This window comes from Podarcis vaucheri, assembly GCF_965113315.1.
Source record: "Podarcis vaucheri genome assembly, chromosome: 10".
Lineage (NCBI taxonomy): Eukaryota > Metazoa > Chordata > Lepidosauria > Squamata > Lacertidae > Podarcis > Podarcis vaucheri.
In genome coordinates this window covers 51,201,578-51,217,324 of record NC_138748.1, presented here as the reverse complement: position 1 = coordinate 51,217,324, position 15,747 = coordinate 51,201,578, and the positions used below count along the sequence as shown (strand labels likewise).

The following is a 15,747-nucleotide window of genomic DNA, read 5'->3' as shown; positions in this document are numbered from 1 at the left end:
ATCAACGGCCAGGAATTAATACTCTACGCCAGTTATTCCGTCTTATCTGGGAATAAGTCCCAATAGGACAAAGGCTGCACTTCTATACCGGTTTCCCTCCGAGCAAGCCCCACTGAACTCCATGGACTTCTGCCTCAGCAACCTTTGGTTGATTAAAGAGGCAACCGCCACGCACAGATTGGCGCCACAAGGTAGCACAAGACGCCTTGGGGGTGGGCGGAGGTGTTTTTCTGCAACAGGCTTCCCCTTCCAAGTTCGCCTCCGCTTCCTTTGCTGTAGGGAGCGAGGCGCGCGGGGGAAGCGCGAGCCCTGGAGCGGCGGCGTCACGTGCGTAAAGGTAGCAGCTCAGGTCGCGGCCGCCTCACAAGCCAGCGGGTTAAATAAATAGCCGGGCTCAGGGCAGGTGTTTCCTTCTCGGCTTGCGAAAGGGCTGCACGAGGCGGCCTCAGCTTCGCTGCCTGCGACTTCCTGCCCGCCTCCAGCCAGAGCAGGGGCGAAAACAGTCCTTCCCTCCCTCTCTCTCTCTTTCGGTTCCCGCCCCGGCGAGGGGAGGCGGCCCGGCTGCTCCTCCTGCCCCGTCGCCGCTGGGAGTCCCAGAGCAGGGCGGCGTCGGCTGGGGAGCCGCCATGGCGCTGCTGCTGCTGCTGCCGGAGCCTCTGAGCGCGGCGCAGCTGCGGCGCCTGGAGCAGCACCGCTACAACGCGTCCGGGCGCTCGCTGCTGGAGCCGCCGCTGCAGCGCTATTGGGCCTGGCTGGTGGAGCGCACGCCGGCCTGGCTGGCTCCCAACGCCATCACCCTGGGCGGCCTCGTCCTCAACTTGCTCCCCACGCTGGCGCTCATCGCCTACTGCCCCAGCGCCCACCAAGAGGTAGGAGCAGCTCGCCGCGCGCCCTCGCCACGTACTCGCCTCCTCGGCTGCCCCCTCAGCGGCGGCCGCGGAGGCAACGTCCCTCCCCCACCACCGGTGGGGAGACGAAGCCCGGGGAGGGATGGGGCGGGCCTGGCCTGGCCTGGCTGGGGAGCCGGGAGGGGCTGGACTTGGGGAGAGACGAAGCAGCCGGGAGCAGCGGCTGCCAATGGAAAACAAAACGAGCAGTCTTCGGGACGTTGAGTTGTGAGGAAACGCGGCGGCGGCGGAGGAGGAGGAAGCAGCCTGCCGCCTCGATAGGACTGGCGCCTGGTTGTGTGTTGGGCTCTTCTGTTGAAGCCCATTTCAGGACTAGGGGGGAAGGGGGCTTGTGTCGTCCATGCATGTGTATGGCGCACAACTACTTCTCCCTGTCTGCAAGGGCCACGACATTCGACTTCCCGTCCTTATCTTGCAACGCAAAAGAAAGTGGTGCCTCGGGTTAAGTACTTAATTCGTTCCAGAGGTCCGTTCTTAACCTGAAACTGTTCTTAACCTGAAGCACCACTTTAACTAATGGGGCTGCCGTGCCGCCGGAGCACAATTTCTGTTCGCATCCTGAAGCAAAGTTCTTAACCCGAGGTACTATTTCTGGGTTAGCGGAGTGTGTAACCTGAAGCATATGTAACCTGAAGCGTATGTAACCTGAGGTACCACTGTAAAGTGGAATTCAAAGTGGTTCAAGAGAGGCTTCGCCTTCCACGATGTTAGGCATACAGACGGCAGCAAAGATCTGGCGAAATAGGGTTGGTGATGCACAAGCCTGCAGAATCTGTTTACAGGAGGCCAAAGTGGGATGTGCTCAGCAGCAGGATGCTCCTCTTTCATGAAGGGCTTTCCTTTCCAAAAGAAAGGAAAAGAACCTTTTGGCTGTGGCCAGACACTTAGGGCTTTCCCGCTCGTAAGTTAGTTTGCAGGGGAGCCGCGTCAGAGAGGCCTACAGCTGAGGTCGGGTTACAGGATTGTGGGATGCCTTTTTTACAAAAAGACCACCCAGAGATAGATGTGGAGCAGGATCCTATCTGATGACAAATGAATTTAGGTTTAGTGTAGGCTTCATCAACCTAGTGCTCTTCTGATGTTCTGGACCTTGACAGGTGGGGGTTATAGTCCAAAACATGTTGGGGAAAGTTTACAGCTTTTGTGTGTGATGAGTTGTAGGTATGAGATAAATGCAGGCGCTTGCTTGTTAGGTGGAAGCCAGACCGCTTTCCTCAAGGTAGTCCTTGTGCTGGAGACCTTACATCTGGAGCCATGTGTAAATGACTTCTGTAAATTCTCCCATCTGTCCCTGAGCACAATAACCATTTCATGAAATTTATTCAGGTGGCAGGAGTCATTATCCCAACTGTTAATTGGGGGTGAGCCTAGCATTAGCAATTATCAGGAGAATAGCTTTTTCCTAATGACACCGCTTGTTTGGTGCTGCAGACTCTGCAGGTGGCAGCGGCACCAACAGTGCTGGGATTTTGCATCTTCCACAGTGCCCTAGACCAAGCATCGTTCTGGGGTGTTTGGGGGTGTGGAATGGAAATGTCAGCCACCCAAAATAGTGGAAGGTATTCTGAGGAAGTTCTGTACAGAAGCCAACTTTTCCTAGGGAGATGGGTGGAGAAGAGAAAAATGCTATAAACTTTCTAGAAAGTCCAGCTCAACTCTAGCTTCACTCCTCCATCACCCCCCTGCAATTGCTCAGATAATTTGATTTGTGTACTTGAGTTGTAGAGAGTGAGCCCTTGTGCCAAAAGCTAATGTGCCTATTTCCTGGGCATCACGGGGACTCTTCATGCCTATCATACTGCATGGAATGTCACTGTGCAATATCTTGAGTACCTGCTGAAGAGTGCGCCACACTGATGAAAGTAGACTCTCAATTTGCAAAAGTTCCCACAATGTGTCTCTGGCTCTCTGTTAACGTCACTGTTGGGGTGGAGGAGAATGTTTACTGAAACTACACTTCTGATACCCCTTCCTACTGATATTTGCCAGTTCCTGTAACATCACAAGTGCCAAATGACACAACTCCTCCTCATGTCTGTACTATTTTGTGAGTTTTAATTTGTATTTCCTGATCTACTGATTTAAAAGTAATCTTTCTGGATATGCTGTTGCAGTGCTTATCCAACAGTTAGTTTCTCCTGTTCTCTTGCTCCCCATCCCCCAACTTTCTGCAACTCCTTTCTGGGACGCCCCCCCCCCCAAGCTTCTTGCTAGAAGCTGATTCCACTATTGTGCAAAAAAGAAATAAAAAGCTGCAAACAGCAGCAAACTTGTTTTCCTTGCTGAGAAACTCTAATCCCAACACTCAGCTGATGGTGGGTAAGGAATTGCACTGCTAATGGCGCAATCAAAGCCTTTGTGCATATAGTACGAACAATATTGTGGCTGAAATGAGAAGGGTCTTATGGCACCAATAAAGACCAGCAGACTTATTGTGGTATAACCTTTCAGCGTGGTTGCTAGTCTTCAAGGCACCATAAGACTTTTGGGTCTGTTGCAGCATAAACAACCACAGCCACCCCCTGGAAGAGAAGGCTGCAACCTTGATAATCAGTTGGCATTGCTTCTGTGTAAAAAGATAAAATGGTTGTATCTTCTATTTCTAGCTGAAGTCAAACGTAGATAGGAGAACCTTCTTTACGTTAAAAGCAGTTCAACAATTGTCCCTGTTCCCTGGTGGGCTCCTCCTTACTGGAGATATTTCCTGTACCAAGCTAGGGGGGGTTGGACTAGCTGGATATGGTTCTGTGAGAAGAGTGGGAGAAATATGAATTGGGAATATTATTATTTGTGAATAGAGAAGGGAAGTTCAGTTTCTGTCTTTAGGAGGATTAGCTAGTGCTCAGTTGGCTGAAGTGCTCTGAGGACTAGACAGCCTGTCAGTAAACATTTGCATCATGATATTCTGCTTGGTCTGGTCTGGTCTACACAGGATTAAAAACATGCAGAAACACCCCTTGAGGTCAGAATTAGTTTGGAACAGTCACATTCAGTGGGTGACAAATGGATATAATCGCCTAAACATTTTACTTCCTCAACAAATAGGAACTGGGGAAGAGACAGATAAAGATTCAACCAATGTTTTTAAAAGAACCTGCTATTTTTGCAGCTTCTGTTGTTGTTTACACCAAGCTTTAACAATGCTCAGAATTATACACAGTCCTGAGTTTAGAAGAGGTCACCAAACTACTGCTAACAGAAGTGTTCGACAAAAGTGTTACAGAAATTGGCAGCTTGTTTTTCCTTCCTCTCCCTTAAGTCACTGCACTGGCAGGAAATTTATGTACACAACATCATCCAGATACAGTGTTGAAAAAGCCAATCAAATGTTGATCTGTTGATAAAAATACTACCTTCCCACCAAAATGTGAATACATTCCCTGGTGCAGCAATAAAACTGCTAGCACATTTGCAAAGCTAAGCAAGGTCCTGTATGGTTTCAAATCACATGGGGAGCCGTGTGTTGAGATTCCTGAATTGTAGGGGATTGTATTAGATGACCCCTGGGGTTCCTTCAAATTCTATGATTCCTCCCTCAAAACAGCTGAAGTTAAGCATGTTAAGGCAATAATTCTACATGTAGTGTGGAATGGGAGCCTAATTATGTCTACTGTGAAGTAAACCACACAGAGACTTATTGGGACTTACTAAATTCTGGGTAGGGTTACAGCTTTTAGTTGGGACCATGTCCCAAGAACTTGAGGCCTGCTGCATGTTCTGTTGGTTTCAATATGAGAGAACTGGGCGTGTGCTTAATTAAAGTTTACTATACAGCGGAAAGGAGCAGCCAAGCATACTAGGACTCAATTTCTTGACTTTAAGAAAGCCGACTTCATAAAACTTAGGGAAGTGCTGGGTGAGATCCCATGGACAACAATACTAAAAGGAAAGGGAGTTCATGATGGCTGGGAGTTTGTTAAGAGGGAGATACTAAAAGCACAACGTCAGGCAATACCAATGAGACGGAAACATGGAAGGTGCCTAAAGAAGCCAGGGTGGCTATCTAAAGAACTTTTAACTGAATTAAGATTAAAAAAGGATGTGTACAAAAAATGGAAAAGGGGGGAAACCACCAAAGAGGAATTCAAACAAATAGCCAGCACGTGTAGACACAAAGTCAGAAAAGCTAAAGCACAGAATGAACTCAGGCTTGCTAGAGAGGTTAAAAGCAACAAAAAAGGCTTTTATGGGTATGTTCGTAGCAAAAGGAAGAACAAAGAAACAATGGGGTCACTCAGAGGAGAAGATGGTGAAATGCAAACAGGGGACACAGAAAGGGCTGAACTACTCAATGCCTTCTTTGCCTCAGTCTTCTCCGATAAAGAAAACAATGCCCGACCTGAAGAATTTGGAGCAAATGATTCAGCAAAGGAAACACAGCCCAGAATAACTAAGGAGATAGTACAAGAATATTTGGCTAGTTTAGATGTATTCAAGTCTCCAGGGCCAGATGAACTGCATCCAAGAGTATTAAAAGAACTGGCAGATGTGATCTCAGAACCACTGGCAGTCATCTTTGAGAATTCCTGGAGAACAGGCGAAGTCCCGGCAGACTGGAGGAGGGCAAATGTTGTCCCTATTTTCAAAAAGGGGAAAAGAGAGGACCCAAATAATTACCGCCCAGTCAGTCTGACATCAATAGCAGGGAAGATTCTGGAGCAGATCATTAAGCAAACAGTCTGTGAACACCTACAAAGGAATGCTGTGATCACCAATAGTCAGCATGGATTTCTGAAAAATAAGTCATGTCAGACTAACCTGATCTCGTTTTTTGACAGAATTACAAGCCTGGTAGATGAAGGGAACGCAGTGGATGTAGCCTACCTTGATTTCAGCAAGGCATTTGACAAGGTGCCCCATGATATTCTTGTAAAGAAGCTGGTAAAATGCGGTCTTGACTATGCTACCACTCAGTGGATTTGTAACTGGCTGACTGACCGAACCCAAAGGGTGCTCATCAATGGTTCCTCTTCATCCTGGAGAAGAGTGACTAGTGGGGTGCCACAGGGTTCTGTCTTGGGCCCGGTCTTATTCAACATCTTTATCAACGACTTGGATGATGGACTCAAGGGCATCCTGATCAAATTTGCAGATGACACCAAACTGGGAGGGGTGGCTAACACCCCAGAGGACAGGATCACACTTCAAAATGACCTTGACAGATTAGAGAACTGGGCAAAAATAAACAAGATGAATTTTAACAGGGAGAAATGTAAAGTATTGCACTTGGGCAAAAAAATTGAGAGGCACAAATACAAGATGGGTGACACCTGGCTTGAGAGCAGTACATGTGAAAAGGATCTAGGAGTCTTGGTTGACCACAAACTTGACATGAGCCAACAGTGTGACGCGGCAGCTAAAAAAGCCAATGCAATTCTGGGCTGCATCAATAGGAGTATAGCATCTAGATCAAGGGAAGTAATAGTGCCACTGTATTCTGCTCTGGTCAGACCACACCTGGAGTACTGTGTCCAGTTCTGGGCACCACAATTCAAGAAGGACACTGACAAACTGGAACGTGTCCAGAGGAGGGCAACCAAAATGGTCAAAGGCCTGGAAACGATGCCTTATGAGGAACGGCTAAGGGAGCTGGGCATGTTTAGCCTGGAGAAGAGGAGGTTAAGGGGTGATATGATAGCCATGTTCAAATATATAAAAGGATGTCACATAGAGGAGGGAGAAAGGTTGTTTTCTGCTGCTCCAGAGAAGCGGACACGGAGCAATGGAGCCAAACTACAAGAAAGAAGATTCCACCTAAACATTAGGAAGAACTTCCTGACAGTAAGAGCTGTTCGACGGTGGAATTTGCTGCCAAGGAGTGTGGTGGAGTCTCCTACTTTGGAGGTCTTTAAGCAGAGGCTTGACAACCATATGTCAGGAGTGCTCTGATGGTGTTTCCTGCTTGGCAGGGGGTTGGACTCGATGGCCCTTGTGGTCTCTTCCAACTCTATGATTCTATGATTCTATGATTCTATTCTATGAAAAGTGTGCACTTTTATATGGATTGTGTCTTTAAGATTTTAGTTCATGCTTCTAGTGCAGCCTTCGCCAACCTGCTGCATTCCAGATTTTTGGATTGCAGTTCTCTTCATTGCCAGCCAACTGTAGCCCTAAACTTTGGGGAAGTGCCAAGCTAGCAAACGCTGTGCTGGGAATTCTCCCAACGGTTTCACTTTGTACTTTTAATTTTGCATCACTTTCGCTTTCTCCTGCATTAATTATGTTTTGCAACTTGCAAGCAGTATCGGGGAGTGAAAATTGCCATTGTGAGTTTGGAGTCTTTACCGCTGGGGTTAGCTAAGGCTGAACTTGTTTGTGCCTTGTTTGTGCTTCTTTGGCTACTTCTGTAATTTGTAAGCATAGCAAAGCAGGGCAACCCTGGCCTCTTTCCCCTGTTGCTTGCATTTTGCTCTGGTTTCACCACTATCTTTTCTATCTTACCCACTCCCTCCCCGAAATTTCTGGAGCTTGCAGACAGCCCATTCTTTCCTTCTATCCCACACGTTCCCCATGCATTGCACACCTCCAAACTTGTTTCTGTATGTGTTTCTTTGATTTGTTAGAACTAACAAGAAAATGGGAATCTTGTTTTTTTTTTTAACATTCAATGGCTTTTTATTTTATTTTTTATATAATTTTTATTAACATTTCTGTTTTTTTTTTAATTATATTTATTACAATTTTTAAACAACAAACAAACCACCAAACATATAAAGTACCATCACCATATGACAAACAAAAGAATCAAGGTAAAAAAAAAGAAAAAAGAAAATACAGATAAAATGAAGTTATTCATGAATCATATTTTCATAATCTTTAGACTTCCTCACATCACCCTTCCCTGCGTTCTCAATCATGTAGTTATATGCAGCAATTTATTACCTTACTTCCATTCTTATTTTATAAATCTCAAATATTATGTTCCAACTTTTAAATGGTTTTAACATAAATTAAACTACTTGGCTTGAACATAATATTACTTCAAATTTCTTCATTTCCTTAAACATCACTTATTCTCATATGTCTTACAATAAAATTACTGCTGCCATGTTTCTTTCAATCGTGCATTCTTCTAACATTCATACAGTTTATAATGTTTTTGTAAATAGTCTTTGAATTTTTTTCAGTCCTCTTCCACCGTCTCTTCTCCCAAGTCCCGAATTCTGCCAGTCATTTCAGCCAACTCCATGTAATCTATCAGTTGCGTCTGCCATTCTTCCAGTGTGGGTAGATCTTGGGTCTTCCAGTACTTTGCGATGAGTATTCTTGCTGCTGTTGTTGCACAAGAAAATGGGAATCTTGGTGACCGATAGGCATCCATGCTGAGACTGTAACAGTGGAAATTATTGCAACAGAATCAGTACTTGAGAACATTCTGCTAATATGCCCTTCCACTTGTGCTAGCTGCCAGATGGCAAAACGAGACCTCCATCTCAGAAGAGGCAGCACTTGTTAGTAGCATGTGGGTGTGCCCATGCAGCAGCTTCCATGTTTGCAAAAGGTGTGTGCTGTTGGAGGTGTAGCCTGATCAGAGGACTAAGAATCATAGGCTAAGAGAAGCTGTAACAGTTATTTGTCTTTAGCTGTGAGCTTGTTTTAACCAGTGGTCCTGAACTGGAGACAAGCAACTTGGTACAGTGGTACCTCGCGTTACATACGCTTCAGGTTACATATGCTTCAAGTTACAGACTCTGCTAACCCAAAAATAGTACCTCGGGTTAAGAACTTTGCTTCAGGATAAGAACAGAAATCGTGCTCCAGCGGCGTGGCAGCCGCAGGAGGCCCCATTAGCTAAAGTGGTGCTTCAGGTTAAGAACAGTTTCAGGTTAAGAAGAGACCTCTGGAATGAATTAAGTACTTAACCCGAGGTACCACTGTACTTTTTATTCGCAACCTGCCCTATTTGTTCTGCTTCTGTCCTTAATATTATTTTCTTAGTGTTTTTCATATGCAAGGCAGGAAAAAGAGCACACAAACTGGGTTTGAGTGTACACATCTTGTTAGTAGCTGGACTTTGAATACTCCAGGTATTGTTTCAGTGGTATCACAGGTGCATTATGTGGAGAAAGTCCCAGGTTCATTCTCTGGATAGGGGTGGGAAAGGCTCCTTGGAGAGCTGCTGCCGGCCAGTGTTGCCAGTATTGAACTAGGTGGACCGATGGCCTGACTTGGTATATGGCAACTTTTTGTGTTTCCAAACATGGCGGCTTACATTCCCACTGGGCTTTGCTTTGAAGCATTTGCAAACCCATTTCCCCTGTAGGTCCAGTTACTTTAGGATGAAAGTTGAGAGACATTAGTGGACTGCAATAGGATGGCTATATATAGAAAGCCTTTTTTGCTGCTGGAAGGGCGTGCAAGGTAACTGATAGCTTAGAAAGGGGAGGGGGTGAAATGTGAGAAACGGCGTTCTCCCTAAATGCAGAATGAAACTTACTTTCTAGAAAATCTAGCAACTTTAAATTTTGCCCCCATTGTTCATAATTGCCAGCTCTTCTGGGAGTAACTGTACTTAATTATAATGTGTGGTTTCATTACTTACTAAGAATATGCCTAAGATCAGCATGTAATGAATCAGTTGCTGGTTGTGACCTTTGGGGTCACACCTCTTTAATTACAGCAGAGATGTGATCTAAGTATTAAAGGCTTCCCACTCTGTCTCTAGTTCTGTCTGCCATTCATCAGGGCACACTGCCTATTGTTGTACTACAGGCTTCCCATCCTCCATCCCACATCTGGGTAAGTGTTATGCTTTAATTGATAGGAGAGGATAGAAACAGCCCATCCCATTTATTATTTTTTTTTAAAGGATGTAATTTCTGCATCCCATATGTTGAAGATGCCAGTACATCTTTGTAAAGTTGCTAGGTTAGTCTGCTGCAGTAGTTCCACAAGATAATTGTGTTTCGCGTGCATATTCACACCTGTCTCTTCTGAGACTTGCAGTTTTGTATCCAGTTCTATACCTGAACCTTGAATAGCAGAGCAGCCTTCCCCAGTCCGGTTTCCTCCTTCAGTTCCCATCAGCCTCAGCCACGATGGGCAGTGGTCAGGAATGATAGGAGATGTAGTCCCAAAACATCTGCAGGGCACCAGGTTAGAGTATAAGAATGTTCTTTTGGAAATGACTCAGATTAAGGAGGTTTTTGTTTCATTTTATGTAAAAAAATAAATAAATTGTGAGGGTGGTATTCAGTAGTGGGTTTGCCTTTATGGCAAGCTCTGTCACATGTTGTTACTGAGAGCTGGGGGACCCTTTGGAAAAGAATGGGGTTTAGTAGATAATGGGGATCAATTAAAGCCAGGAGCCCCAATTTGCACTTCCGCTAAGCCAAGGCCACCATGGGATAGAGCTCTGAGTGAAAAACAAAGGGTGACTTCTAAATGTACGCTCTGGATTAAAGTTTATAAAATAGACAAATGTTTCTTAATCAAGACAGGTAAGTCAATAGGGTTCAGCAGGCCAAGTACACATTATGTACTCTGCTGGATGGTTCAATTGTGCAATAAAATGACATTTCAAAGGCGGCCTTCCAGGTCTGCTTGACCCATGTGTTGTGCAAAGTCCAGTAGGGTAGTAAAGTGTGGGTGGGTTGGGTAACCTTCGAAGAAATTATATTGTGTGGACTTTTTAAATGGAACTGTACAATGTGTGACAAACAGATAAGGAAAGTAATAGACTCTTACACAACTGTTAATATACTCCATATGTTGCAGCGGTTGCCTAATAGCATGGAATCCTCCTGTGTGTTCGTTTCAGGCTCCTCCCTGGGTGTTCCTCTCATGTGCATTAGGACTATTTGCTTACCAGTCCCTGGATGCTATTGATGGGAAGCAAGCCAGAAGAACCAACAGCAGCTCTCCTTTGGGAGAACTCTTTGACCATGGCTGTGACTCTATTTCTACAGGTAATTAATTATTATTATTATTAAAAAACTTTTTTTGTGTTAAGACTCACAGGACTGACAGGCAGAATATGACAATAATAGATAGCTTGCATATATTGCTGCATATCAGAATGATTTCAAGAATGTTTGTGTATTTCTTGGGTTTAAATAATGATGCTTTTGGTGTGCGGGTGGCGCTGTGGTCTAAACCACAGAGCCTAGGGCTTGCCAATCGGAAGGTCGGCGGTTCGAATCTCCGCAACATGGTGAGCTCCCGTTGCTATGTCCCTGCTCCTGCCAACCTAGCAGTTCGAAAGCATGTCAAAGTGCAAGTAGATAAATAGGTACCGCTCCGGCAGGAAGGTAAACGGCGTTTCCGTGCACTGCTCTGGTTCGCCAGAAGTGCCTTAGTCATACTGGCCACATGACCCGGAAGCTGTACGCCGGCTCCCTTGGCCAGTATAGTGAGATGAGCGCCGCAACCCCAGAATCGGCCAGGACTGGACCTAATGGTCAGGGGTCCCTTTACCTTTACTTCTATACAACTTAGCTTCAAAGAAGCTCCACATCCAGTAAAACTATATATTCTTGAATAGATAGGTGGTGCAATGGGTCAGTGTGTCTTGCAGTTAACCAGAAGGTTGGTGATTTGAACCCATCCAGGGACGGCTGTGGGCAGGATTCCTGCACTGCAGGGGGTTGGACTAGATGACCCTCGGCAGTCCTTTCCAACTCTTCCAATTCTATGATTTTAAGAGCTAATAGTGTAGTTTCTTCCAAGTGTCCTGTTTGGCATTTTTCTTACAACCATGTCTCAAGAAATACAGCACAGACCATAAGAATAGGGAATTTAAAAAACAAACAAAAACGATTTGCATGTTATGGCTCCATACAAGAGATTTTGTGTCAGGAATGTGATGTTGACCTAGACCACAGTAGCTAACCTGTGGTCTTCCAGATGTTGGATGGGAGTTTCCATCATCCCTTACTGTTGGCCATGCTGGCAGGGATGGTGGGAGCTGGAGTCAAACAGTACATGGAGTGCCACGGGTTAGGATGCCACCACCTGACTTCCTCTACTTGATGGGCAATCTATGAAGCAAGAACCTTGCAAATGTCTCTGGGCCTATGCCTATTTCACCACAAGTATGGCTTGCATCTCCACCCATTTTACTGCACCACCACAAACTGTGTTACATGCAAATGCTCAAAACTATTTAGATGCCATTCTTCAAATAACTGTGATAACTAACGGAAGCTAATTGGACTTTTCAGTTTTCATTGGTATTGGAGCCTGCTTAGCAGTTCGGCTAGGAACAAACCCAGACTGGCTGTTCTTCTGTTGCTTTATTGGAATGTTCCTGTTTTATTGTGCTCACTGGCAAACCTATGTTTGTGGCATGCTAAAGTTTGGCAAGTAAGTGGCTATTTGGATAATCTGCTCTGTGACTGACATTTGAAATATATTTGCCCTGATGTTTCAACTGGGGTGGTAGAATTTAACCTAGATCCAACAGGATTTCCCGCCCCCCGCAGCTCTTATCGTTGCGTATTTCTTTTTGCGGGGTAGGGGAATCCACCAGTTTTAGATTTAGTATATTAATTAGCTCTTCCATAAGGGGTTTCCTTGTACATTTAAAATCCTGAAAAGGGTAAACCTATTGTATGACAGAGAAATTCAGATACAGTAGTTTGGTGAAAAAAATGCTTAGTTACTTTCTGTTGTATTGATTAGCAAAGCATACACTTTGTATATTGAAATTTAATTACCAAAACCTTTTGATAAAAACTCCCAGAAATTTGAATTTTATATCCAACACTTAATTGAATCACCTGAAGTTGTTAACATTTGTTTTGGGCACACAACCTCTCAGTGGCATAGCGTGGGTTGTTAGCACCCGGGGCAAGGCAAGTAATTTGTGCCCCCTAGCCAGTGGATTTGCGCCCCCTAACCCCCAGATGTTGTGCCCGGTGCAGCCGGCCCCCCCTGCACCCCCCACGCTACGCCACTGCAACCGCTTTGATGAATCTTAATATTTAGTAAGCTATTCCCTATCAAGTAGTCATTGGTGTGGATCAACTTTATTTCTCTTTTATTACAGAGTCGATGTAACTGAAGTACAGATAGCCGTAATTATACTCTTTTTGATATCTGCATTTTTTGGAACAACAGTGTGGGACACTAAGGTAACTGTATACAACTATCAGGCTTAAAAGTTTGTAAATTACACAGTCCTGTATGGTTCCTGTTTAGCAGCTTCTTCTAATCCTTTGTATTTCCCCGATGCCACATTTTGTTAAACGTTGATTTTATTTTGCTTAAAAAAAATAAGCCCTGGCTCGATTATATGTTTACCTAGGATGCCTTTTCCCAATGTAGTTCCAGTGCTCGGTCATCTTACTGTCGTGATGTGCTGTCCTATGCATGAGTTTAGAACTACAGAGGAAAAAGACCCCATCTGCCATATGTGATATTTGTGTTAAATCACTCAGATCATTTAAATGCATAAATGCTCTGCACAGAGAGTTGAATTTCATATTATTCTCAGTACTGTACTCGCTTCTATAAAAGTTGACCCAACTTGCAAAACTCTGTCACATAACACTTTTGTAATTGTGGGCTGAGTCGCAGTAAGCCTGAGGTCGCTGGGGTAGAGGCGTAGGAAGCAATAAATAACAGCCTTTTGGGATCTAAATGGCCACAGCTTTACAGATGTAAGAAGACTTTGGCTTAGGCATTGGGTATGTATCCTGGATCAGCCGGCCCAGTTGATGCACATCAGATATCGGCAACCCCTCCAGGCTGCCAGTCAGGGAGTTCTGTGGCCCATTAGCCCCCGTCTGGGCATATGGACTTCCCCTTGGGACCCCTTTACCAGGGTACCCTACTACTTTTATCAGGAGGAGATTAGACTAAGGATCCAACCTTTTTTTTGCCAGCAATCTGTGACAGTTGCTGGGAGGTAATTGAAACCCCTAGACTGGTCCAGCTGGCCTGCAGGAAAATTCCTCCCAGGGGCCAAATATGGAGACCAAGAGACTCCTCAGCAAGCTGACACACACACACATCACCTTCAGGCAGGGCCAAATTTATCCAGAGTGGGAGGGTGGGGTGTTCAGTGCTGACTGCACTGCTGGAAGGTGGTTCAGTCAGCTTTCATGATTTGAAGACAGACCTGACTCCACCCCATAGTATGGCCTCCGACTGGCCAATTTAAATTAGAAAGCGGTACGGGAGTCCTGTCACTTCCTATAGCTTGCTGGGGTTGATGACACTGGCCGGCCACATGAGAGGCTTTTGTCTGTCACCCAGCTTGGCCATGGTGACACCAGGCCGCAACTGCTGCTGTTGTCAAGAACGGCAAGGTTCTGCTGAATTTGTCATAAGGCAGCAGAATGCATGTTGTGTACTTTAGCAAAACATCAGAACAAATTTATATTGCCTCTGCTTTCAAGAATGCATTGTTTATGTCCGTATTGTAGAACACAGAATTGCAGACAACCAGCTTGAGACAATCCGAATGCATGCAGTAGCATCTGAAGAAACATAACCCCTGTAACGACGTACATTGGGGTTGGTTTTCTGTTGCCTTGATCCATGTAGTTAAGCTTAATGTGGCCACAATTCTTTAGCTGCTTGGAAATCCAAGAAATTGGATGAATAGTAAAGCTAGGTGTGAATTGCATGGTAAGAGATTGTTGAAAATCGGCACTGGGGACCACACCACAAGCTTTTAAACAGCTACAGCAGAGCTCCCAGCTGTCTTGAGTCCACTCTTGGAAGCGAATCAATATTCTGGCATGTCACTATAATATATCTACTAAAATTTATTTTTATTTTGAAATGCATGCTCTCTTCTCAAATGACTGTAAGCAGTCAAAATGTGGAATTCTTTTAAAAAACAACTCTACATTGTGAAAGTCCATTCATTATTCTGTTTTACATAAACTGTTGAATTGATTGTGAGAAGTCACAATAACATATCCTTAGTGTAACCTGGTGGGTTACAGGAAATTCATTTTTTTTTTTACTCTTCTTTTTAATCCTTTGCTGCGTCTTGGAAGTTTCCTTGAAACTACAATTGAATAAGAAAGGTAAATACTCATTCTAAAGGTCTATTAGCTGGAGAGTATTGGTAATGCAATTTCATAGCAAGATATAACAAAACAGGCAGATGGTGTTTGCATTTCCTGTGGTGCTGCTGCTGTTTTGATCAGTGAACTGGGAAGAACTATCCATTTTTCAGAAATATAAAAGCTAGAAAGCTGATACATGTTGTTTATAGATGTTAGTAGCAACATGCCTGTCTGAATTTAAAACAATTATGTAACCTTTGGGTTCCTAGCAAAATTAAACTCTGCTCTACATTTTATTTTGCTACCATGACTATGCTCTTCATTTGATTTCTTTTTTAAAAATGAAGAAAATGGATAGTTCAAAAAATTGCTAAAATGTTTCAATTATGGCAGAAAGACATTAATCTATCTTAAAATCTTCTACATTTTCCCTGCAAGCTTCCTGTGCTGGATCTAAGACTGAAGATGATTCCTGTTGCTGGAATAGTGGGTGGAGCAATATTTTCCAGTTACAATTATTTCAGAGTAATATTTGGAGGAGGCGTGGGGAAGAATGGCTCTACAATAGCAGTAAGTGTTCTTTAACAAACAAACAAAAAAACCTAAATGTTTGATACACAAAGTTGCCTTTAGCTTACTGTGATGTTTTATATAAACAGGTTTGCTGTGTGCCTAATTTAGCAAGTTTTATTCTGTATCTAGGATTAAACATCCATGTAATAATATAAATATTACTATCTACTATTTGGGAATTTAAACAGGTTGTTGACTGGGGTTAGGCGTTCAGAGCACACCATTCCCCTCTTGTTCAGTTTGAACTGGCTACTTGTTTGTTTCTGGAACAAACCCAGGCCTTTTGACTCCTGAGAGACATG

At 44.3% G+C, this 15,747-nt stretch overlaps 1 protein-coding gene across 3 annotated transcripts in view; it reads left to right on the top strand.

Annotated features, from left to right (window-relative positions):
- Positions 1-92: 92 nt before the first annotated feature.
- CHPT1 (choline phosphotransferase 1) overlaps positions 93-15,747 on the top strand; it is a 22,473-nt gene continuing 6,818 nt past the window's right edge. For 2 of the 3 annotated variants that reach the window (XM_082240614.1, XM_082240615.1), the window contains exons 1-5: positions 368-869; positions 10,669-10,816; positions 12,071-12,212; positions 12,898-12,982; positions 15,311-15,442. In XM_082240614.1, the coding sequence (XP_082096740.1) occupies positions 627-869; positions 10,669-10,816; positions 12,071-12,212; positions 12,898-12,982; positions 15,311-15,442 (750 nt within the window). In that variant the 5' untranslated portion in view covers positions 368-626. Of the gene's footprint in view, positions 338-367; positions 870-10,668; positions 10,817-12,070; positions 12,213-12,897; positions 12,983-15,310; positions 15,443-15,747 lie in introns of those variants that run through there. The other variant, XM_082240616.1, reaches the window with a different exon arrangement.